The sequence below is a fragment of the Emys orbicularis genome, chromosome 2 (assembly GCF_028017835.1).
Source record: "Emys orbicularis isolate rEmyOrb1 chromosome 2, rEmyOrb1.hap1, whole genome shotgun sequence".
Lineage (NCBI taxonomy): Eukaryota > Metazoa > Chordata > Testudines > Emydidae > Emys > Emys orbicularis.
In genome coordinates this window covers 83,714,584-83,740,345 of record NC_088684.1, presented here as the reverse complement: position 1 = coordinate 83,740,345, position 25,762 = coordinate 83,714,584, and the positions used below count along the sequence as shown (strand labels likewise).

Here is a 25,762-nt window from a genome sequence, read left to right as displayed (position 1 = left end):
GAACGGAAACGTAATCTTCCTCACTTTCTCTCTTCTCTATTCACTTCTTACATTTAAATAAACTAATCCAAAAGAAAAAGAGTCTACTCTAATCAAAAACAAATCTGTAACTTCAACAACCTACCTATTTATACTGTTAGCAGCTTCCTCTGTGATTTAACTTTCTAACTTTGGCAACACATGCACTTTTATATAATGGGAATTGATTTTGATTGTTTGATATGGCTAATTATTAATTATGTATAACATTCATCCTACCAACATCTGACTCTTGCAGTAGTCCTTTTTGCAAAAATATAAGTGTTAATCCTGACCTCCTGGCCAAATTGCAATTTGGCTATTTACATTGCCCCAACCTAAAATTACCCTTATATTTTCAGTTGGAGCAATTATTCTTCAGTTCCCAATTAATGAAATACAAATCCAAAAACTTTACACAAATGCTAACCACAGAATAGCTATTATAATCTACCCCAGATCTGATTATATTTCAGATATGGGTAAGTGATTCTTAAATGTATACAGTATGCAAAGTATTTTGGGATCCTTCACAATGAAATTCACTATACATATTTAATTAAAAATAATTTGATTAAATTTATGCTGTTTTTATTACACAGCAGAAAATTTGTATTTAAGATTGCTTTAGTTGAAAAGAAAGTTAATATGCTAATGTTCCTTTGTTTAGTGGTTTTGGGGTTTTATTTCAACTCTATTTTGATTAATAGTCTAGTAAAATAGAACTATAACATTCTGCTGTTTTTAATCATAACAAAAATGAGAAATATAGATATATATGTAGAGCCCTGCATGGATACAAAATTTGTATCCACATCCACGGATATAAAGCGGATATCTGCAGATTTGCAGGGCTTTAGAGATATGTAATTTACTAAGACAAGCCTGTCACTGATTATGTAGCCATTTTTGATTTCTGTATCAACCAATGATGATTGAGTTCTCTTTAGGGGGAATAAAAGGGCAATTAAAATTGGTGTATTATATCTAGCCACTCTGATATTCCAAATCAGAAGGGATGGATAAAAATCAGAGATGAGGACTATGAACGAAAGTGTGGTATATGTTAGTTTTTTGTTCCCGTGGCACAACTAACAAACGTAGGCAGAAATACATGTCTAGGGAGTTGAAAAATAATTGCAATAGTTGCAGATAGTATTCTTCCTTTCCATGACTTGCTCTTTCAATGTTACCTCATTAGTAAGAGGCTGAAAGAGCTACTTCATTTACCAATCTATCTATATTCTCTCTGTATCGCTCTCATATTTGTACCCTTTTTTCACATCTCTCTTTGGAGACAAAACTAAATTAAATCTACTGGAGTGGATCACTCATGAAGTAGAACAAATATAGAAAGATTGCACCCAATCTTCAGATTCATTCAATCCTATCAGTCCCTTACCGTGAGAACTGATTAGATAGCAAGCCTGATTAGATGTCATTAGAGATATATTCTAAAGCAAATATTGTGGCGTGGTCCAGTGGATTAGGGCATTGAGTCTCCTGAGTCCCAATCTAAATTCTATTCCTGTCAGAGACCTGCTGTGCAACCTGAAGTAAATCACTCTACCTGTCTGTGACTCTGTTTCCCCTATTACCCTTTGTCTTCTTGTTCCTTTAAATTGTAAACAAATTGTCGCAGGGACTATCCCTTACTAGGTGTTTGTACAGAGTTTAGCGCCCTGATTCTAGGCACTACTACAACACATCTAATAAATAATAGTACCTAGTAGTGGACACTATCAAATACTATTATTATCCAGTTACTAAACCATATGCTTTCGCTACTCAGGAAAGAAACCAAACTAAAAATTTTAGTACAAAGGCTTGGGATAGATTATTAGATCCATCTTGGTTTCATTTCTATCATCTGTAGAGTGGGCAAATCCCAGAAATCCCAAACTCAGGCAGAGAACAGAATACTCAAGTACTGTCAATTTGCTGAAAATATCTTATCGTGAAAATGATCATCTCAGGTTGGCATTTTCTCACGCTAAGAAATTTTGAAGGTATCTAGGGGAATAACCATGTAGTAATAATACCAGCAACAATTTAAAAACAGATTAAGTAATTCTTATAAAGACATTCTGACAAAGTAAAGATTAATATAGTTCTACTTTAACTATAGTAATTATATATGCACCTGTGAATAAAGCCCATTGAGTGAATTGCATCCAACGCAAGAACAACTTCTGCAGTATAAAATCTTGCCCATTTCTCAGGAACATCATAGTTGCTCATTAAATTCACAAGGTCCCCACCAGGCATATATTCCATCACCATGTAAAGGTAACGGTCATCTTGGAATGCATAAAATAACTATAAAACAAACAAAAATAAGTAACTAAATATTCAGTATATCTTAATATAAAAGCTTGAAAATTTTGCATATTGTATTAATCCAATGAATTTCACTGCAAATGTTTTAACACAAAGATTTGTAGAATTACTAGAGCCATTCTAGCAGCTTTTGTCAACCAGAATTCCCCTTATGAAGAGGGGGCACCATTTCTGCTGTCTTCTGCCTCTTTATGCTGCCAAAGAGCAGTTTAAAGGAGTGATAGCTCAATGAATATTAAGATCACCCTCAGACTATATACACCTACATAACTGGGCAACAAGCTTCCATCAATTAAATGAGACAGCTGATTAGTTTACAAATACATAAAAAAGGAAATACTTTATCAAAGACATCTGCCTGCATTTTTTCTGAAGTGCCTGTATATTTTCTTTAGATAGATGTTTTATTTAGGATCTTATTAAAATAAAGTATTGTACAGAACTGCAAACTGGTCATCGTCTAACAAATGCATCAAGTAATCCAGGAGAGTGTATTTGCCTACCAAAAATGCACAAGTTATAAATGAAAACTCTTCAATTTTTCTGAATTTTCTGCAGTGTTCTTATAGTCCTAGTTACTGTATTTGATTTACTATTGCAAATTTATCATTCTTCTATCAAATCATAGTCTGAAAAGCGAGTTACAATTAAAAAAAAAAAAGTAAAAATCCACCTTTATCTGTTGGTATAGGTCTGCTCAAAATAAACAGTACCAGTGAATTAATGGCTCTTGAATTTACACACTGTTTGGAAACAATGCAAACATCTTTCCAGATAATCATGGTCTAGAAAAATACTAGCATGATTTTTTCCCAAGTCAGTGTAAATAAGGCTTACATGAGCTTGATCCTGAAAGTTAGGTCATTTAACCATAACCCAACAAAGATGTAGGCACCATTCTTAAAATTAAGAGTAGTACCACTGAGCAAGTTAGCATATGTGTAAGTCTTTGCAAGACCCAGTCCTTATATTTCAAAGTAGAAAGTGAGGCTTGGGGGAAAAAAAAGTTCATACTGTAAATTATATAGGCTAAACTGCATTTATCACCACAAATCTACGATACCACATTGCCCAATTATGGCTTCTCTCATCTCATTTCAAAGTTTGCATTTAACCTCATTTACCAAAGACACGGAAAATAGAGATATATATTTGTCCAACTACTTGTTTTTAGAAAGATATGTTTTACATGAATAATTGTCACATACACTGGGGTGACGCAAAGAATTCTTGTCAAGCAGGCACAACAATTTTAACAAAATTATTTTACCATATATCAATTCAAAACATAACGACTTAATTTAATATAATTTTAAAAAGAATTACGACAACTACAATTTTGTTTTTTTGCAGCTTTCAAATTTTCAATGGCTTTACCTAACAAAACATTTCAACTAGCTGAAAAAGGCAGTTTTGTAAGTTGCTTAGGAAACAATGCTAGAAATGAAAATTTATATAATTCTTCAGTTACAATGTGATTTATCCAGTGATATAACAAAACCACCCTGCCATAATCAAAAATATTAACAGTGGTATCACTATACCTGAACAACCCAGGGGCTATTAGCAAAAGCCATAATGTCCCTTTCTTCCCAAAAGAATGCAGAATCTGATCTTTTTATCATCTCAAACTTGCTCAGCAGTTTCATAGCGTACACCTTCCTTGAAGATTTATGCCTTACCTTTGAAGATAAAATTAAGATATAGAAAAATAGATTAACTTTCCATATTGATGATCTATTAAAATATTTAATTCAGTATTTTTTCTGCTTTGAGCATTTTACCTTAGTTCACTGATTTTATCCAATTCTTCACGGTTCTTTGGTAAAAATAATTATTCTATTGATCTACATGGTATAAAATTGCATTTTCTAACTACAACACAACTACCAAAATAGAACATTTGCTAAGAATATTAAAAATAAAAGTCCATGTACACAGTAATTGCTCTGTAATTTTCATTTATTTGTTTTTAATAAAAGTGTAAATATTTTTGTTAACTAACGTAAAAAGAAAAATAAATATTTTGAAGAGCACATTTGCCTTATTTTACATTTCTTCCAGCAGCTACCCAACTCAGTAATTCAATATGAGCAGGCCTGGTTGTTAACTCACCACCCACAAAAAATGCTATATGTGGAAAATCTGTGTTCAGGTTTTGGAGGCAGCTCCTCAGGTGATGTAATTTGTCAGAGCCTACTGACATCAACGGGCCTATGACAATTTATATCAGCTGAAGAGCTGTCTCACAAATTCCTAGAGTTGCAGTGGCCAGGACTAGTATATAGAGAGGGTACTCAGCCTCTGGGTAGGGAAAATGCACATTCAACTCAGATGTTGTGCATGTGAGTATTAAACGTTAGGATCCTAGAAAACTCTTTCCCAGAATAAAATTCTCACTAGGTTTATGGTCCCTATATTACAAGATTAGCTTAATTTTAAAAAATACCTTATTAAAAATAAAAAGGTAAGTAGCACTGAGTTATGATAAAACAAAATCCAACTCTATTTACACACGGAAATATAACCTACCAACTGAACTTCCCCAAATGCACCTCTGCCAATCACCTTCACCACTTCATAATCTTCAGCTTTCATGCGCAAATCTCTGATTTTATTAATTGTGTCTTTATCTGTATAAAGAGAAAAAATATAAAAGCATTAAAACAGTACAGTAATTCATTAATAAAACCTTCACCTGTCTTTCTATACAGGTTATTACAGTGCTACACATTATACACCTGGGGGAATACTGCAAGCACAGAATTAATGTCCCCTGCAGATTATTCCCCTCCCAACCCCTGCAGAATAATTGATTCTGATGGGGAGGAGAAGGGAAGCCGCAAGAAAGGTCACGCTACAATTACACCCTTTCTGTATTGTAGTTCAAATGAACTATTACACAAAGTTCTATATTAATATTCCTAGTAAGGAATCTATTTTTCAAAATATATTTCCTCAATCTTTTCTGTGGTCTGTATTGTTACTGACAAGAATTCTGAAATAAATTACCAAGATAATTGAAACTGGCATGATTATATTTTGTTATTTTTGACAAAACATGCAGAATTTTACAGAATTTAAAAAGAGACTGTGCACAGAATTCACCCAGGAGTAACATTAAAAACATAAGAAAAGGAACTTTCATATTAAGAAAATCTTTCAAGTATACTGGATTTAACACAAAAATCAATTTACATTTCATTTACTGATAACTGTTCTTACGACATCTGATGCTTATTAAAAGATACGTTTAAGACAAGGCCTTGCTCATCTTATGGAAATCTGTATTCTGAATCCATGACCTCACTTTCATTACCATGGTAACAGAAAAATGTCACAGTACAACAACTTCATTGCAAGCTCAAGCTAAGAAGGAAACAGTTTAAATGGCGAAAGCTCACATTCAAAATAAATATCTGAAAAAGCTACTGGAATGCAGAAATTTTGCATCTAAGGTGACCTGCTTGTATACAGAACAATATAAAAAGACCATCATTAAAAGGGCATGTATGTAAAAGATTTGAGAAACTACCATACTACAGGTATAAAACACACTTAAACAAGCTCCTTAGACAACAAATTGCTGGTACTTTTATTACTTTTCTATAGTTGAAAAAGTGAATTTTAATTTAAAACATGCAGTGAGAATCATTGTAATTATTTATATAAACCTGTCATTCTTTAAACTACAAAAATTTACAAACTCCCAGTGGGCAGATATTCTAATTCCAAATTTGGTCATAGATTAAAAACAGGCTATTTTAATCCATATGGGTCAGCACTGGCATGAGACTACATGGAAAAGCTTCACGTTTTGGTACAAGCACAGAACAGCTTTTACACAGCTCCATTTCTAACATTCACAGCAATAATCCTGTTTTATTTCCAAAATAGAATTTTAGACCAAAAAGGAAAGTTTTGAAAGAATTGTGAGGGGAGGAACTGATATTGCGGTAATCAAGATTATTTTTAAATAATTATTTGGCATGCTACTAAAAATTACTTGGTTGTCCTATATACAGAGCATGTTTAAAAACAAAAGATGCATGCAGAAATTAATTTTCATATTAAAAAGGACCAATTTAAAATAAAGCAGCAGGAATGCAGCTGAATTCCAGTAACAAGGAGTTTTCATAAAACTCCATACCTTGGTTTGAATATTCTTTTCCCTTGCTTTCTAATGTAAACCCCTGGTTTACAGAGCAGTATATACCACACACAGAATTTAATAAACTATGCTACAGAAATAAAGAGTTACAAGTGTGATTCAGATTCTGTAAAATGGTTAGAATCTTTAGTAAACTGCATAAGATCTAATTTAAGTTCTTTGACTATTCAAGCAAGGTTGGCTTAGTCTAAGGCTAGAGGATCAGTAGGACGGGATAGGGTTGAAACATAACAAATCACCATGGCAAACCTTTTCTGTTTGTCAATAATTGGTTGCCTAACAATCCTATTACAAGAAGACTGTCAACACTGTAGGAAAAGTCTTCATACTAATGCAGATAAAAGCAAGACATGACGTGAAAGTTTGCCTCAAATGGTTTCAAACATAAACTTAGCCTATGACCAGGTTAACGTCACTCATTTCTGAAGGATCAAAGGACAGAAAGGTTAAAACAATGTGAAACTTTTATTCTGTTATCAAACTGATGTTTAATACTATACACTCAGCTATTGTTTTTCACAGGGTTCATATTTCAGTCACTTTAATTAACATAAGGCTAAAACTGGCATTTGAACAACATCAGATGCAATTTTTTCTTTAAGTTACTATAATAGATACTTATTTTGTTTTTAAAGAAGATGTAAATCAAAATAAAGTTTGGGATGGTTTGTGACTTGAGTTTTTTTTTTTTTTAAACTAAAGACCACTGACTTATTTTGAAAGGCAAAAATTTTGCAATAATTTATTCTATAGTGTATTGAAGTACCACTTGGTATCTTAACAGAGTAAATGAAAATGCATTGTTAACAGCAATTTAGGTCCAAATATTATAAAATGGCTAGTTGGGCTTTGGGGGCACTTGCAAATTGCAACTTAAATGTCTGAAAGACAGCCACTATATGTACATTAAATTCTTAAACAACTCCCTTAGACAATATCATGTTATAGTAACATCAAAAGTCATATAGAATCTGCTGCTTGTAATAGGAAAACTATCTTATGGAAAATTTCCTCTTTGATTTACAAGGTCCACAGACCAATTAATCAGTGGGCTCTTAGCCTGCATGCAGCTACAAAGGCTGAAGCAGACCTGTCTGTCACTGATAGGAGAGAGCACGGCCAGCTACACCTAAAAGCCTGCCAGTTGAGACAGCTTCCATAGAAATGGATATCTCCCTCGTTGTCTGAAATGTGATAATGAGCTTACATGCTCTGAACGATAAACTCTGAATTCCTACTGCAGATTAAGTTTGTGAACCACTTTGAAGGAACTAAACATGGATTTGTAGATCCTCTCTGGACAATCTTCAGAAACCACTTGCTGGAAGCAATTCAAGGCCAACAATCTACAAACTGAAGGAGACGATCACCATTGCAATGGTCTATCCCATTTTGATGTGGCAGTGAGACATGAGTTGTTCAGGAGGACCTGAAGCGCCACTAGAAGGTGGATGGGTCAAACCTGGACTTGCCATCTCTGGATCTAACCACTTTCCCCAGGACTAACAAATTATTTTGTCCGCCAAACCTGCTGGTCTGGAAGCCTGAAAAGGATTGCTTGGGTTTGGAATAGGATTTATATTCCCTCCTGGGGGGCTTGTTAGGAGACAGAGTCGACTTTTCTTTGACTGAGGAATCTGTCACCACTTTATCCGTCAGTTCTACAAATAATTTTCCTTTTAATATTCTGATAATGCTAAAGTTACCTTAGCTTGGACATGTCTTCCAACTGCGCAATCACATGTCAATGGGTAACCACATTGTAGCCCATCACTCTTACTGAATACTGGTGGGCATCCAGAGAGTTTTCATAAATACAGCCTGATGCCAGGGAGATCTTTCCAGGAGAGAGCTACAAACCATGGCACTTCCTTTATTTGAGATGATAGATTCAGACAGATCTTCTATCCGTGCCAATACTGTTCAGGCAAAGCATTTGATTGCAATGAAAGTTTTCAGTTATGCGAGAACTCAGAACTTCTTCTGAGTACTGTATCCATCCTCCTGTCTGTGGGGTTCTTAAGACTTAACTCTCCATCTGTAAGTATTGCATTACCCTTAACTAGGGATGCCAGTGCCACATCAACATTACGAAGGGAAATGAAATCTTATTTAAACTTGCACACATTTCTTAGTCATCTTGCTTAGTCTCAGGTTTTCCTACGAACTCCCATTCCTTTCTGATCACATCTATGGAGGCTGGGTTGAGAAAAACATATGGTTCAATTCTGAATCCTGAATGATAATATCTCTCAGTAGTATTACTGCTCTTCTGAACTGGCTCCTCCTTGTCTGTCTTTGACATTTCCTCAAAAGTTGGATGTAAACTGCCCTATTAAGCATGTATTTGAATTCTATCTGAAAGAGTTTTTCCTGCTTTTCTCCTCCTGTGGTTCCTGTTGTGACTCTAAAAGTTGTCCCTCCCCTCAAGAAGGCAATAAGGAGCTCCTGCACCATCTGGATTTGTGCTTCCTTCTGTTGGCCCTTAGACCGAAAGAATACGCATCAGAAGATTTAAACAGATACAGATGAAAGATTCCTGTGCCGGCAACTGGATTTAGCTTTCCTGAGCACTACAGCCTTTTTAGGGGTATTTTTCTTTTCCTGTGTGGGGCAGATGGCACATGTCCATGTTTCCCCCTTATTCTAGGCATTCTCCATGCTGCAATCAGGGTGAGAGTAAGCATGGGAGATAGGCAGGGTGTTTCTGCAGTAGAGAGGAACAGGACTTTTAAATCCCCCTGTATGGGGTAGTACCAAGAACACAGATACAGCAGCAAGTTTATGTTTGTTCTTGTTTTGTTTTTGTTTTGTTTTTTAATATAAATGTTTTTGCTCTGCTGCAAGAAGTCTTGTAAAGCTTGACACTATGGAAACACAATGAAAAACTGGTGGGCTTTTCAGTAGTTGATTATGCCTTCTGCTATCAGTAGCTAACAGGTCTGGGTCTGACTATGTAGCTGTACACAGGCTGAAAGCCTGTTGATTAATGTATCTGTGGATCTTGTATGTGGAAAAAATTGAAATATCTTAATGCATCCTAGCCTTAACAAAACAATATGAAGAGACCCAAATTAAATACAAAAATTGATGCGTGAGTAGCTGAAAAATGTATCACCCACCTACTAGCCAAGGTCAACAATAAAGAGGAGGAACACTAGAGGGATCCCAGGACAGTTTGCTCGTGTCACCATAACCACTAGAAGTGTATGCTGGACAGGTACTACTCTAAGCACTGTTTGGAGCTATATTTTTGATATCAGCTTTGGCTTCTAGGTGTGCAGTAAACTTGGATAATCACATAGACCTAATAGAAACTATGGGGAAGTATCACTGTGAAGAGGAATTAACACCACTTTTCTCCTCCTCCAATGGTATGTCCCCTTCCCCAATCATGGGAAAGAAAGGAATACACATCACCCCCTCACTTTTCTGGGGCTTGTTCTTCAGTGTCCGGGTGCTCCAGGATCTGTTAGATACATGTGTATCAGGCAGAAGAAGTTAATGATAAGTACTTTATTCACTGGTTCCACTTCCCAGTTTGGCTGGAGCATACCAAACAGAATGGAATGCCCAATCTATGGGTTGGGTTGCCCTCACCTAATTGCTAATTTGAATCTCCTTTGGCGAATACATTGCTGTGATCATGCTGTGATCTTTTCTCATTTTATCTTATGGTATAATTATTCCGTTTGTTCAACATACAGAAGAATTGGAGTTGAAATTTTAAAAATGACAAAAGAAAATGTAGTTAAAAGACACTAAGTTATTATAATTGACGATTTTTAAAATTTAATTTTTTTTTGCACTTCTTTCAACTTGGACTGTGAAAGCAAAGTGGCAAGTTCAGTTCGGTTTATAGTCAACTTCACTTTAGGGTTTTAGGACAATGCTACAACCTTTAGATTGCAAACACTGCAAGGGAGTATTTCTTGTTTTATTTTTAAACCGTTTTCCACTGGAACTAAAAAAAAAAAAAATCATAGATTCGTTTCAATGGGTCTTAGGTTATGTAAACGCTTAAAAAATAATAATAAAATAATAATAATAATAATAATATGGACCAAATAAGACTTGACTGTGTCTCTTTATGGCAACCACTCACTCAGACTCACCCCACTGTGTTTTGGTACACCTCTACCCCGATATAACGCTGTCCTCGGGAGCCAAAAAATCTTACCGCATTATAGGTGAAACTGCGTTGTATCGAACTTGCTTTGATCCACCGGAGTGCACAGCCCCGCCCCGCCCCCCCGAGCTGCTTTACCGCATTATATCCGAATTCGTGTTATATCGGGTTGCGTTATATTGGGGTAGAGGTGTATTTATCCACACAGAACACGGTCATCTTACCTTTTATAAAACCCTATATTCTTTGCTTTTTGTTGTATATATCTCCACCTTGATACTATTTCAGGCTATATTTTTATGCTTATATGTGATATGTAATTTTTACTTAGAGAAATAGGTTTTAATGAAGATGCAACTGTGTGAGTTTCATTTTCTTACCACTAATGCACAAGTGGGAGTTTTTCTGAGCCCAATAGTTTTTTTAATAATCAAAATTACATTAATTGTAATTGCTGCATTGAGTATTCTATTTGCCCAGTTCCAGCTTCTCCTTTCTCCAATAAAGTTTCACCACACCTTCTTTGAAAACAACTGAGTACACAATATGTTCACGATAACAAGGTTATGCTAGCTCAGGTGTAACTTCAACTGTGGGAAGTTAAACAAAAAACACTTGTTCTTAGGCATCTGAGCAATCAGCCCACAGCAAAAAAGCCCTTAACTAAAGTAGGCTCTACTCCTTTCAGCTTTCATTATACACTATATTAGGGCTAGTAGTTTGTAACAGTAAGATTTGAAAAGTCATGGTGTGATCATGGAAAAAAGGCACAAACTCAAATTTAAAGTAAAAATGTTATGTCATAAATTGCATTATTTTAATCAAATTATCCCCTATTATGCAATAAATGCAATTAAAAACTATTTAATAACATTATTTAACAGTGTTAAAAATTTAATACATTACAAAACACTATCAGAATGCCTGTCAGTTCAGTCCAGAGTAACACCCAGACCAGTATCTGCAACCTCTCGGTCATCAAGTGACATGGTGGACTGATTTAAATCAGAGCAATTAAAATCAGTGATTTTAATCATGATTTAAAATCAAGCAAGCAGGAAACCATGATTTAAATAATCCATTTAATCTTGTTTTGCATTTGTACTTTTTAGTTATTTTCCTAAAGGCTGATTCTCCATGGCTGGCAACCATTAAAACATGTTAAATTTGCAACTGAATTTGGGACTTTTTGCTAACCTAGACACACTATATCTACACACATTGATTTAAGCCAGGGTTTCTCAAACAGGGGTCGCCACTTGTGTAGGGAAAGCCCCTGGCGAGCCGGGCTGGTTTGTTTACCTGCCCCGTCCACAGGTCCAGCCGATCGCGGCTCCCACTGGCCGCGGATCGCTGCTCCGGGCCAATGGGAGCTGCTGGAAGCAGCGCGGGCCAAAGGATTTACTGGCCGCCCTTCCTGCAGCCCCCATTGGCCCGGAGCAGCGATCCGCGGCCCTGCGGACGAGGCAGGTAAACAAACCGGCCCGGCCCACCAGGTGCTTTCCTGATTTAAGCAATTATGTAGCTTAACACACGTTTGCAATCATCATTTTTACTTTTTTTATGATGATAGAAAATGGTAAATGAAACATTTCTTATTCACTAGAGGATGATTCATTTTTACTCATAATTTGTGTCAAGCTCTATTTGGCTAGAAATTGGAATTACATTAAAATGCACAAAACCAACATTTAAATGTTTTCTTGATTTTTTTAATGTTAACCTTAAATGAGCTGGACATGCAAGACAAAGTTTATTAAAACAAGTTTTGCATTTAAAACTAACTGATTTATTCAATAAAAGTAGTATTATTTATAGTTAGTGATTTAAACAGAGTTTTTCTAATCAACATGTCCTTCAACATTTTAGAATTAATAGATCTAATCCTCTCATATCTAGTTTTTATTTGCAGATTGAAAGAGAAAAATGCACCAATGCTTGTTTTCAACTCCATATCCGTTTCTTAACTTTGAATGAACTAGTCATTGAACTGAACCAGCTGAATAAACTGAAAAGAAGAAAATATCCTCTGTGTTCCTGCAAAAAAAGCTACAGATGTCAAAAGTTAGTTTAGTACTTCAGCAAACTCTGGTTCTAGGTGCTTAGCCACTGACTTCCAACAGTCTAATAGTGTGACTTGCTTTAAAACTTTGGCAGCAAACATACTGCTTATTTATTTAATTTAAATTATTTTAATAGATTATAGTAAATTTTAGGCCTTAATACAGGTTGTCATAATTTCAAATTTCAACAGGATTATTTTTAAAAAGAAAAATGTATTTACATTTTTAAAATCTGATTTTTTTAAAATCATTGATTTTTATCTACTTTGCCATGTAACACCATTAGCCCTCATTTATTGATTCCTAATCACTCAAACTATTACACAGCTGAGGGGCAGGAGGTTGACGACCTTCTGAACGAGGAGCTGCTCGTGAGAAGGGTCCCTAAAGAGGGACGGGGAAGGGGGGTGGGAGGAGTGGTTGGTGGTAAACTGTAGGGTATAGCCTGACAAAACTGTGTCAGGCACCCAACAGTCCGAGGTGATATGAGACCAGACCGACCAGAAAGGGCGGAGGTGGTTGAGGAAGGGGAGGGACGGATCCACCAGATTGGCTCTGGCGCCATCCTCAGGCGCACCCTCAAAACACCTGCTTTTGGCCTCCCTGGATTCGGGGAGGGTCAGGTTATGCAGCCAGGCGGGAAGAGGACAGGTATCACTGCTTATGCCCCTTGTCTTTATCCTTCCTCCTGTAGAAGCCCGCTCTGGGAGTTCCCCAGGACCTAGACTGCTGAGGGGGAGGAGACGGCAAAGGACAGAAAGGCTTCCTGGACTGTTGCGGGGGATGAAGGCCAAGGGAGCAGAGGATGGCTCAGGAGTCTTTAAGGTAGTGTAGCCATGAGTCCATAAGCTCAGAGAAGAGCTCAGTGCCATCAAAAGGGAAGTCTTGGATCGTGGCCTGCGTCTCTTGGGACCACCCAGAGAACTGCAGCCAAGAGCTGTGTCTCATGGCCACCACAGATACAACCACCCAGGCCGCCAAGTCAGTGGCGCCCCAGGCCATTTGGAGGACCCCCCTGGCGACCAACGTACCTTCATCCACCAGCGTGGCAAACTTCTGGGCATGATCTTGTGGGAGGGCCTCTTTGAATTTATTCAGGGAGTCTCAGAGATTGAAATTATAGGATCCCAGCAGACCTGGTGATTAGAGACCCTGAATTGTAGGCTAGCCGTCGAATAAACTTTTCTGCCAAACAAATCAAGTCTTTTGGCCTCTTTGTTCTTCGACATGCTGCTAACTTGACATTCTCGGTCCCTTTCATTCACTGCGGACACAACCAGTGGTGCAGCAGGGGGATGCATATAGAGATATTCAAATCCCTTTGCAGGGATGTAGTGTATTTCTATTCCACCTTCTTAGAAGTCGGCGGAATAGAGGAGGGGGTTTGCCACAATGACTTGGCAATTTTAAGGACCCCCGGGTACACAGGCAATGCGACCCGAGCCAGGGGCCGAAATGACACTGAAGAGGTCGTTGGCCTCCTCAGCCTGGAGGTCTAAGTTCTCAGCCACCCATTAAAGGAGGGCATGGTGCTCCTTAAAGTCGTCCGGCCTTGTCAGGGCACAATGACTAGGACTGTTCCACTTGCAGAGGAGCGCATTTCCCCCTTCTTGTCTGGGGAAGGCTCTTTTGGTGCTGGGGTTCGGTGCGCTGGTGCCGCGTCTGGCTCAGTACCATGCTCTGGCTGCGGTGGCACCATTACTGGCTTATCCAAGGCAGCCAGGGAGGGCTGAGAATATGTGACTGGCATCACCAGCACCCCCTCATGGGTTCCAGTACTGCCACCGGGTAAGCCACTGTCCCTGCTGCGACGACACTGTGGTTGGTGCTGCGACTATCTCTTGCGTAGGAGAAGAATTCCCTTGTTGGGGTGCCAGGCTAAATTCTTGTTCTGATCCAGATCACTGTCCCTCCGGCGACCACAGTGGCAACCAGGGTTTGCCTGCTGAGGCAAAGGCAAGTAGCGATGTCTGCCAGAGGAGCGGTACCAGGGAGACCAGGACTGGTGCCGTGATTCCGAGCAGCCCCTCCAGGACAGTGACTGACGACTAGGAGACCACCTGGGGGAGAGTGACCGGGACCTAGGTGACCTGTGGCCGGAAGTTCGCCAATACTTGCAGTATGGGGAACGGTGTTGCAGCTCCGGCGTCCCGCGCCTAGTAGGTGGGGAGCGCGTTGGAAACCTGGGTTGTCTAGCTGGAGAGCTAGGATACGGTGCTAGGGTCCAAGGTCACGGAGATGGGGATGTGCACCTGCGGTCCGGTGATCGGGGGTGCTCCGCCCTCCTATGAGGCTGCACTCCCATAGGCTCCCCCTTCGGTGGTGGGGTCGTAGCCGGGACAGTCACTTGGTGTGGCGCCTGCAGAGCCGATCTGCTTTCCTCTTTGGCTGCCGGTACCGCTTCGGGTCCTGACGGCCCTGGGAGAGGCTAGGGACCTTCGCTCCTTCCCGGGGTTGTGGGTGGATCCCTGGCCAGACTCAAGGGTCCAACCTCAGCGCTATCCCCGTGAAGCCTCACGGTGGGCGTATGGCCTAACAAAGGTCATTTGCCCACAGACCCCTTGTCCTTCGGTGCCAAGGGGCTCCTCTTCTTCTGGTGCTTCTTCGGCACCAGCAAGGGGGAACAGTCCAGGGTGAAGCGCTTCGCACCGAAGCCAAAGTACTCAGTGTAGGTTCTGTGGTGGAGGGCTCCGACATGGGGCAGAGCGCAGCCTCCAGGAAGAGGGCCCTTAAGCGGATATCCCACTGTATACGGGGACAAAAGTTCTTATAAATTCGACACTTGTCCTTTCTTTAGGCTTCCCCCAAACACTTCAGGCAGCTGCCTTGGGGGCCACTGATAGTCATCGGCCTGCTGCATGACGCACATGGCTTGAAGCTGGGTGAGCGTGGGATGCCCCGCTCGGGGGCGAAGTCCCAGCCAGGACTCTACATACCCTAACTACTAACTATGTACAGAATACGTAGAACAAAGGACTATGAATAACCGCTAACGCTCTTGCTAAAGACACGACAAGGCACTCCAACCAACCGTCACGGGCAGTAAAAAGGAACTGAGTGGACATAAGGTCGGTGGCGCCTAATATACTGACACATGAGCGCAGCACTCAAGGGGTGCCACAGCCGACCCTAGGGATACCACGAAGGCAAAAGTCTCCAACAACTGTGCACATGGGCACGCACACACCTAGAATGGAATAGACATGAGCAAGCACTTGAAGAACCATGACTCTTGTGAAAAAACGGCTGCATTCATAATTATGAAAAATCTTATGGTTACTTTAAAAGCCATTCCATTTAAACGGTCAAGATGAGTTAAGAGTTTACAATTCTGAAGTTCTTTTCAAAGTGTAGCAAATGCCAATATTAACCATAACGACAATGCAGTAATATACAGTGTTGCCCTTCAGCTGCAAAAGAGAATACATAATTTTATGTAGGTTTTTTCACTGCTCCCTTAAAGGACTAAAAAATATTTTGTTCTTTTGCACTAGACAAACACTGGGGTTTTTAATGAAGCTTAAACCACATAGCTAAATTTCATTTGCTTCTTTCTTGTGCACCAAAAATTATTTAAATCAGCAAAAAAGAGCAGAATTCTGCACAGCTAGCACTAAGCACACCAAAAAAAGAAGAAATACATCAACTACAGGGTTTAGGCTTCTCATGTAGTTTAAGGCAAGAAACCTTATACAACAATAACCACCTAAATATATCATGTACCAATAGCCTGCTAATCTACAGTCTTTGTGGCTTACTGAAATCATATTGTCTGTGATGGTTTTAGTAATGTTGTGCTGTGATAATTATTTATGATTTATTATTTTAGGAACGATACAAAATATTAAGAATGTGATGACTGTAAATTTGATTTTGAATAAATAGTTTTATTTATCACACAAGTGATCTTTTCTTAACTCAGTACAGCATCAGAGCACTGTACAAATCTTATGTAAATAGTTAATGTTATCATGACTTAAAATTCTAAGTGCTAGACCAGAATACAGTCCCTCACTTCTGGGAATCTAGTATGCTGGGTGTGGGAAGAAGGGGGAGCAAAAGGATTGTTTAAATAGCTAGTAGTACCCCTGCTAGCTGCAAAGTGGCAAGGATGGCTCCCCACTTCTGCCACAAGGATTGCCCTGGCACAAGTTTCGATAGGGAAAGTGAATCTTCAGGACTGAGAAGAATATAGAAAAAGTAAAATATAGGTCTACATTTTTGAATGTGACTAATGAGTTTGAGTGCCCAACTTGAAACACCTTGAAGGGGCTTGATTTTCAGGGCTGGGTGTTCAGACTTTTCTGAAAGTCAGGCTCCTTTAAAATTTCAAGATTGGCCCCCAAAAAATGAAGCACCAAAAATCACTCGTAACTTTTTAAAATCTAGATTCTAGTGATTAATAACTATTTATATTTAGTTATAACTTGTTATTTAATATTATAATAAAAAATTAAAAATACTTACATCTGTTTAAAAAGTTGTCTATATTTTTGTTTTTTCTTAAGGCAGGAAAATCCAAATCATACACCAAAGCATCTAATCCATCCTGAACAAAGAGAAGCACAAACAAAATTATATATCCTTTTGAAACACAATTATGTTAATCATAGAGACAAGACAAACAATTGCCCTTGCCAAATTTCCACATTAATGGGATGAAGATTATTATGCAATTAGCAAATTTAAATAGATTTAAAGGCAATATACTGTGATTCAGCTTTTATTCCACCTCTTTCACCAGAAAGCCTGTCTACAACACAGTCTCCATGCATCCCATAAAGGAAAGAAACAGAAAAAGATGGACAAACATAATTAACTCATATGTTTGAAAAGAAAAAAAGCACGCTATTTCTTAAGTACTCTTCTTGTACTTTATTACTGTGTTTCATTCTAGAAAGTGAAGAAAATATAATTTTGACGTGGACTAATGCGCACTGCTGACAAAGAGTAAAAAGTACATCAGATAGCAAGAAGTAGAGGCCCTGTAAGTGTCAGAGGGGTAATTGTGAGAGAGAAGAACATGATAATTTAAGGCCAAGCTTCAACCAAGTTGAGTTCCAGCATTAGATTCTTTTTATATTATGATTATTTTTCCAATTTACACAGCAGGGACTTCATCCCGCAAACACGTATGTCACTTCATGCACGTGTATGCTCTCATGGAACTCAATGGGACTACTCATAAGCATGTGAGTTACTTTATGTACAAGTGTTTTGCTGCAACAAAGCCTAGCACAGGATCAGAAACAGCCAGCCATGGGTTCTCTAGCTACTACAAAACTGCAAATTATTAGGGCTTGTCTTGATAAACAGGGAGTGACAAGTTGGGGTGTGAATGTACAGCACACAAGCCGCATACTAACTGTCCATATGGGCCCTGTTATTGCACACTAAAAGTTCCCTAGTGCATAGTAAACTATTTCCAAGTGGAATAGATCAAAGCACATTAGGGAACTTGCAGTGCACAGTAATAGTGGCCACATGAAACGTTAATGCTCTGCACGCTAGTGCACTGTATATTTACACTGTATATATTACACCCTAACTTGCCGCTCACTAACTGTTCATCTAGACAAACCTTAAGATACTCAAGAACAAGCATAAATGCATACAACAAGATACTTTGCAGGCCCTATGAAGTGCCTTTTCCAATAGGAGCTGAGTGTGCTCTTAACTTCACAGGAAGCATACAGCACCTCACATGGTTATGCCCTACATCTCTGATAATAAAACAAACTCTCTACCTCCCAACAACAAATGGCACCTCAGCTAATAAAGGCCCATCAAGTGCGGTCTCGTCTAACCCTATGATTCTAAGTATTTAATATATGAGGTATTAGTATGTAAAAACGAGGTAGATTTGTTTTTGTTTTTTCTATTTTCATAAAGCTTGTTTAAAACCTATTAGCTCAGATGGCAGAGCTTGCAAACTCCGCAGGCTGTGCATGAATGGAATGAGGAAATGATACTCGAACTCTGGTAATTACACAGTTACACCAACAGGGGAGTGAACAGGGAAGAAATATGAGCACCAGAAGTGAAAAATACCTTTTAGCGAATCAATGGAAACAATGAATATGGAGATTGGGGAGAGTGGAGCAGCTATGGTATATTAGTAGTTATACCTGCAAGAAAGTGAATGGGAAGTAGAAAGTGGTGTATGAAAGTGGTCTGCCATTCTTTATTCCCAGCCAGGGCCAGGATTGGCCGCAGAGAGATACACACCTCTCTCCGCATTCTAGTTTCCCTCTTTCTTTTCTAATCTTTCCAGTCATTTTGGCTATCTATCTAACTTCCCTCTAAGTTAAACAAGTAGATACCCCTTTTTCTAAAGGCATCAAGTGCTCATGTACTCTTCCACAAAAGAAAGCAGTGATGCACCGTTACCAGTAGTCGCACAGCCCCTAGCCCACCTTTCAACTTTAACCTAGCTTTGCATGACTAGTAGGGAAGACAGTTTGTCACAGGTCTAATGGAAATAATGTATTTCATTTACATTTCTGAAACTTTGGAGGGGTCAAAAAGTGCTTCCCCAAGAGTGATGCGTGTGGTGGTGGAAGAAGCTAAATACAGCCTCAATTTTGGAGTCACTGTGATGACTCCATACTACCACTATGTTGACTGGCCTGAGGATCTCACAGGCAATTCACTCAGCTGCTACCTTTATGCTCTGATCCATCCCTAATTTAATCTCATCATGGTTTGTCCAGTCTCAAAGTCCTTTTCTCCCACTGTTTGGTCCTTTTTGTAAATCTAGCTTAGGTTCCTGTGCCCCAGAGCCCGCACCCCCAGCCGGAGCCCTCACCTCCTGCCCCAGCCTGGTGCCCCCTCTCTCACCCTGAACTCATTTCTGGCCTAACCTCAGAGCCCCATACCCCCAGCCGGAGCTTAACCCCCCCCCACTCTCAATTTTGTGAGCATTCATGGCCCACCATACAATTTCCATAGGCCAAAAAGTTTGCCCACCTGTTATAAATTCTTTCCTTCTGCTAAGTTTATTTCTTAATGCTTGTTTTAGTATCACACATTACAAATCTTTACGTTTTGTAAAATAAAATTAAACTTTCAGGAAGATATGAGAGTTGTGTTTCTCTTTAGTTACCTGAAATACCTTACCCTAATTATTCTATACCTTCTGCCAATTTCTAATATAGTTCAACTATATTAACTCGATCATCTACTCCCCCCATCCAAACAAGACAATTTCTGCAAAACAATCTCAACAACACTGTGATTGGTATTATTTTCATTCATCCAGATTATATTCATATCTTGTGTAATTCCATTTGCACATTCTACAGATTCTTCTGTCATTGGACTAAATATTCTAGAAAAAAAAGTTTCCAGACCTAGGACTGCAAAGATATACGTGGTACAAATTTGGAAGGTTAACTGATAAAGCACTGTCTTCCTAACTCTTATCATATAGTCTTTACAGCATATTCCTTTTCTTTATATAACATATGTTTGGAGATGACAAAATATTTAAAAATCTCTATAAATTAAGAATAAATTACTGGCTTTATCAAACTAATAACTAGCATAATTTTTATCAGAATTCCATCAATACAATATTCTATGTAGGTTTTCAGAACCTTTTCCCCCGCCACAGAAAAAACACTTAATATTTTTGAAAAATATGTATCGTGGCCTTGGGAGATTTTCAGCTACAATTGTATCTTTTGCATTATGTTGATATGATAATGATTTTTTCCAATTGTTTGATATGGCAAACAATCATGCTTACATAAAAGAATTTTCTACTAAGCTAATCAAAGTTGTTTAGCAGCATTTGAAAGTCTGCTAAGAATTAATCTTGATTTAACAGACTACTTTTCCCTTACAATTTTGAGTCAGGCAGGATTTTCAGATGTGAAAGTATACTCATCACTGCTATTACTGCTTTAAATTTTGCAAAATTTTCAACTTGGAAAAAAGTAACATATTCAAAATGTACAAGTTATGTTCATTGCAGTGAAGACCTCTCTTCATTTTTCCACCTGCAGGAAAAAATTTTCTTCAAACTGTCTAAAGACCAAGAACCACAACCTCTTCCCTCCCCCATTATTTTACATTCACACCTTCTTGACTCCAAATTTGATTTATACCATGGAGCATGAAAATTCTATTTGCTTTAATCTCATCTAATGTAAATGTGGATATTTTCGTTACATAAAATGTCTAATCCTTTTCCTGATTCCCACTATCCCTCAATGCGAAGATGTCTGCCAAGGAGGTTCATTGGTGAGTTTTTAAGTTTTAAATCTTGCCCTGCAGATTTTCCACAGAAGTGACAGGTTTAATCTTGGAGGAGACATAGTTGTTGGCTGGACTGTTGTGCCCTCTTTCCTCCTTTGTCGCTTCTCTGTCGAGGAGTTGGCAAAGTCTGTGCTGGAACATTGTTCCACCAGCTTTAAAAACCTCAGCTGGGATGCCGTCTGGGTCTGGTGCCTTGCAATTTTTTGTCTGAGTGATGGCATCCCGGACTTCCTCAAAAGATGGGGGATCAGCAAGATGTTCCATCGCTGAGCATTGTGGAATAGCCATATCCAGTGTCATCACTGAACTTCGTGACCGAAACAAGAGATATAAGACAATGAATTTCACCACCTGGAATGTCCACACCCTTATGGACTCTCAGCACAGTGAATGCCCAGAAAGAAGAACTGCCATAATTGCCAGAGAACTGGCAAGACTACATTGAAATTGCAGCTCTTAGCGAGACCCGCCGGGCCGATGAGGGCCAAATAAAAGAGGATGGAGGTGGCTACACCTTCTTTTGGAAAGGAAAGCCACCTGAAGAGAGACATTCCTGGGACTGGCTCTGCCATCAAAAATAAGATCACCAGTCAGCTTTTGGAGCTTCCTGTGGGGATCAACAAGCCTCTCATAACTCTTCGGCCCAAGCTTAGCAACAACCAATATGCCACGGTCATCAGCGCATATACCCCAACACTCGAAGATGAGGAAGATAATAAGGAGTAGTTTTATAGAACTCTTGATGCAGTCCTCACAGCCACACCTAAGGCAGACAAACTCATCCTCCTGAGAGATTTCAATGCCAGAGTCAGATGCAATTCCCAACTCCGGAGAGGCACAATAGGCAAAGAAGGGGTGGGAAATATAAACCCCAATGGTATTCTCCTCCTCAGCAAATGTGTGGAGTTACTTATGACCTACTCATCACAAATACCATCTTTAGGCAGTGTAACAAATTTAAGACCACCTGGAAACATCCTCGGTCCAAACACTGGCACTTCCTTAACTATGTTATAGTCAGACCTTGAGACCATACCGATGCCCATATAATATGAGCTATGAGAGGTACCGATCACTGTTGGACAGACCATCGATTAGTAAGATCAGCTCGCTCCACCACACCACAAACACCCAAAGACTAAGCGAAAGCGGTACAATGTCAAAGCACTTCAAGACTAAGCCAGTTGCAAGACATTCCAGCAACATCTGTCTGAGAAACTCTCTAACCTGCCTGACAACGTCATTGATCCCAGTGCTCTTGAATGTCAACTTAAAAACACCATTCTTTGCTGTGTAGATGTGCCCCAATCTAGTGGAATAAACTCAATGGTGCTGAAACCATAGGATATTCCACCCATTGGCACCAAGACTGGTTTGACTAAAACAACGAGGAAATCCAAGCATTAATTCAAAAGAAAAGAAATGCATTTTGTAACTGGCAAAATGATTCCTCTAACAAATGAAAACATGAGGCCTATCACCTGCTTAAAGCCAAAGTCCAAAGGAGGCTACGGGATATCAAAAACAAGTGGTGGCAAGAGAAGGCCTCTGCGATCCAGGGTTTCGTAGACCAGGATGACATGAGAAACGTCTTTCAAGCAACAAAAGCTATATATGGGCCAAGCTCCAAAGGCCCAACCCCGTTACATTCTCAGAATGGGTTTACCCTCCTCAAATACAATGCAGCTATTAAACAACACTGGAAGGAGCACTTTGAGAGCCTACTAAACTGCAAATCCATGGTCTCTGAAGACACCATCAAGTTTATTCCATTAGATTGGGGCACATCTACACAGCAAAGAACACACATGCGTCAGTGAGTTTCAGAGCCCAGGTCAACCAACTTGGGCACATGCTACAGGACTGAAAATAGCAATGTAGATGTTTGGTCTTGTGCTGGACACCAGGCTCCAAGACCTTCCCCACCTCACCAGGTTGCACAGCCTGGGCTCCAGCTCCAGCCCAAAATCTATACTGCTAATTTTAGCCTTTCAGCGTGAGCCCTTGTCAGTTGACCCAGGCTCTGAGACTCACTGCCGTGATATTTTGTTTCGGTTTTTTGTTTGTTTGTATTTACTGTGGAAAAGTACCCTTGGTTTCAACAACACCTAGTAGCAATCAATTCCATAGTCTAATTATGTGTTGTGTAAATGAAATGTATTACCTTTATCCAGTAATGAACTGAATGCTTTTCAGTTCCATTTAATGTCCCCTTGTTCTTATACTATGAAAACAGACTCCAACGAGAAACTGCTGAACTCGAATTGATATGCAAATTAGACACAATCAATTTAGGTTTGAATAAAGACTGGGAATGGCTGAGCCATTACAAACATTGAATCTATCTCCCCATGTAAGTACTCTCATACTTCTTATCAACCTGTCTGTACTGGGCTATCTTGATTATCACTTCAAAAGTTTTTTTTCCCTCTTACTTAATTGGGTTCTCAGAGTTGGTAAGACAACTCCCACCTGTTCATGCTCTCTGTATATATATATATATATATATATATATATCCTCAATATATGTTCCATTCTATGCATCTGAAGAAGTGGGATGTAGCCCACGAAAGCTTATGCTCAAATTAATTTGTTAGTCTCTAAGGTGTCACAAGTACTCCTGTTCTTTTTGTGGATACAGACTAACATGGCTGCTACTCTGAAACCTATGAAAAAAGGGTAAACAGGAGTACCTAATTTACCTTCTCTATATCATTATTTATTTTGTGTATCTGTATAAGATCCTCCTACTATTCCCCTCTCTAAACTAAATAGTCCTAGTATTTTCAGTCTCTCTGCATATGGAAGTGTCTCTCCGCATTTCTAATTATTTGTGTCCCCTCTTTTTGAGATAGGATGACAAGAGAAGAACTGAATACGGTATTCCAGTTGATGGTATACTATGGATTTAACTAAAGACATTAAAATATGTCCTGTATTTTCCATCCTATTCCTATGCTTCCTAATATTTGGTTTGCTTTTTTGACTACTGCACCACATTCAGAAGATGTTTCATTGAGATGTCTCCGACACTCAGTTTTTTCCCCACTTAGTGATTACAATTAATTTAGACTGGTATGAGTATTTCAAATTGTTCTTTCCAATGTGCATTATACTGTAGTTGTCAGCCATTAATTTCATATGCCATCAGGCTATCTATTCACTTAACTTCGCTAGGTTCCTTTGAAATTCTTAAGTCTTTTCTAGCCTAACTTCAGCAATTTTGCGTCATATAGAAACATTACTATCTCTTGATACTATGGAGCCCTGGGACTTCCATCCTATTAAGGTACTTGACTTTGTCCCCTATCTCTGTCACAACAGTAAAGCAGTCAAGACCGTACCTTATAAGAGCAAAGTTACTGAACCACTTTTCCCGAACCCTGTACCCACCACACTTTTCTATCAACATGCAGTGTACGTTTCAAAGGTAATGCTGTATTTATTCCAATGTACACTTTAACACATTATAGTTGAGTTTAAATGCATACACGTTAGGATATTTAAAGATATAGTCCCACAACAACTCTGATTTAGCTAAACCACAATTATTAGAGGATAAGCTCAAGAGACATACAACACAACATGCAGACAATGTATTAAAGGAGCCAGGGTACAGATATAGGAACATTACTATTTGAACATATTACTTGCATGAACTTCATTCTAATGTACAACATTGCTTTATCGCCTTGAAACTCACAGGCCTCCCTGACAAGCTCTATAGAACAGCGGTTCTCAAACTATGGGGTGGGCCTCACAAGGGAGACACGGGAATGTGTCATGGGAGGCGTGAGCTAGATGGGTTTTTTGAGCTCCGGCTGTCAAACCCTGGTGGCTGAGGCTCGTGCAGAAGGGCTGTGCACACCCAGGAGGGAGGGGATAAAGGGGACAGCTGGAAACCCCCTCCCCACCCAAGGCTGACTGCCAGACACACACACACACACACACACCCCCCACCTGGGGCTGACAGCCTGAGCTGAGGCTCTCCTCTCCCCAACCCCCAATCTGTCACCAGCAGGCAGCCCGGGCTCAGGCTCTCTTTCCCTTCCCCCCCCACTCCCCAGCTCAATCTCAATCTCTCACCAGGAGGCGGCTCAGGCTCTCCTGCCCCCTGCACCTCAATCCCTCACCAAGAGACGGGGGCAGGGCTCTGGCTGTCAGCCCTGGGGCAGCAGCAGCAGCAGTGCAGAAATAAGGGTGTCAATAGGCATTAAGTCTGCTGTGAAAAAGGATATTGACAAATATCACTTTTCACATTGCCACCCTCACTTCTGTGCAGCTGCTGGTGCAGTGCTGCCTTCAGAGCTGACTGCAGTATATGAGGCCTCTAGTATCTTAGCGGGCAACCACCCAGTCAAGACTGTCATTGATTTCACTACCTCCTCTTTGTTGTCGATAACATTGGCAGCATCGAGAAAGAATCTGAAGCCTGTGCTGCAAAAGCAGCTACAGGAATAGGGTGCCTCATCAACGTCTCTTGCAAACCAAACACCCTGATAACTAGGGAGGTGACGCTGAGTATATATAAAACACTTCAGTGGATAGTATTCTGACCTATCAGGCTGAAACATAGCCCCTCATTGTCAAAATTGTAAACAAGTCTGACACTATCCAGATGAAGCATCTCTGAATGATCAAAACATAAAATGGTACAAATTAAGGTTAAACAAAGAGATCCCTTTTCTACCTAAGCAGATCCTGCTCTCGCCCAGCACTCTCTAAGGTTGTATGGTCATCTGCTCCGAATGCCTACCAACTTTCGTGCATGAATCATTT

At 39.4% G+C, this 25,762-nt stretch overlaps 1 protein-coding gene across 1 annotated transcript in view; it reads right to left on the bottom strand.

Moving 5' to 3' along the window:
- Positions 1–25,762, bottom strand: part of ROCK1 (Rho associated coiled-coil containing protein kinase 1) — a 168,456-nt gene that overhangs the window by 101,586 nt on the left and 41,108 nt on the right. Inside the window, exons 2-5 of the mRNA XM_065397656.1 lie at positions 17,189–17,270; positions 4,891–4,991; positions 3,903–4,040; positions 2,162–2,337 (exon numbers count right to left, since the gene is read on the bottom strand). Of these exons, the coding sequence (XP_065253728.1) occupies positions 2,162–2,337; positions 3,903–4,040; positions 4,891–4,991; positions 17,189–17,270 (497 nt within the window). The remainder of the gene's footprint in view (positions 1–2,161; positions 2,338–3,902; positions 4,041–4,890; positions 4,992–17,188; positions 17,271–25,762) is intronic.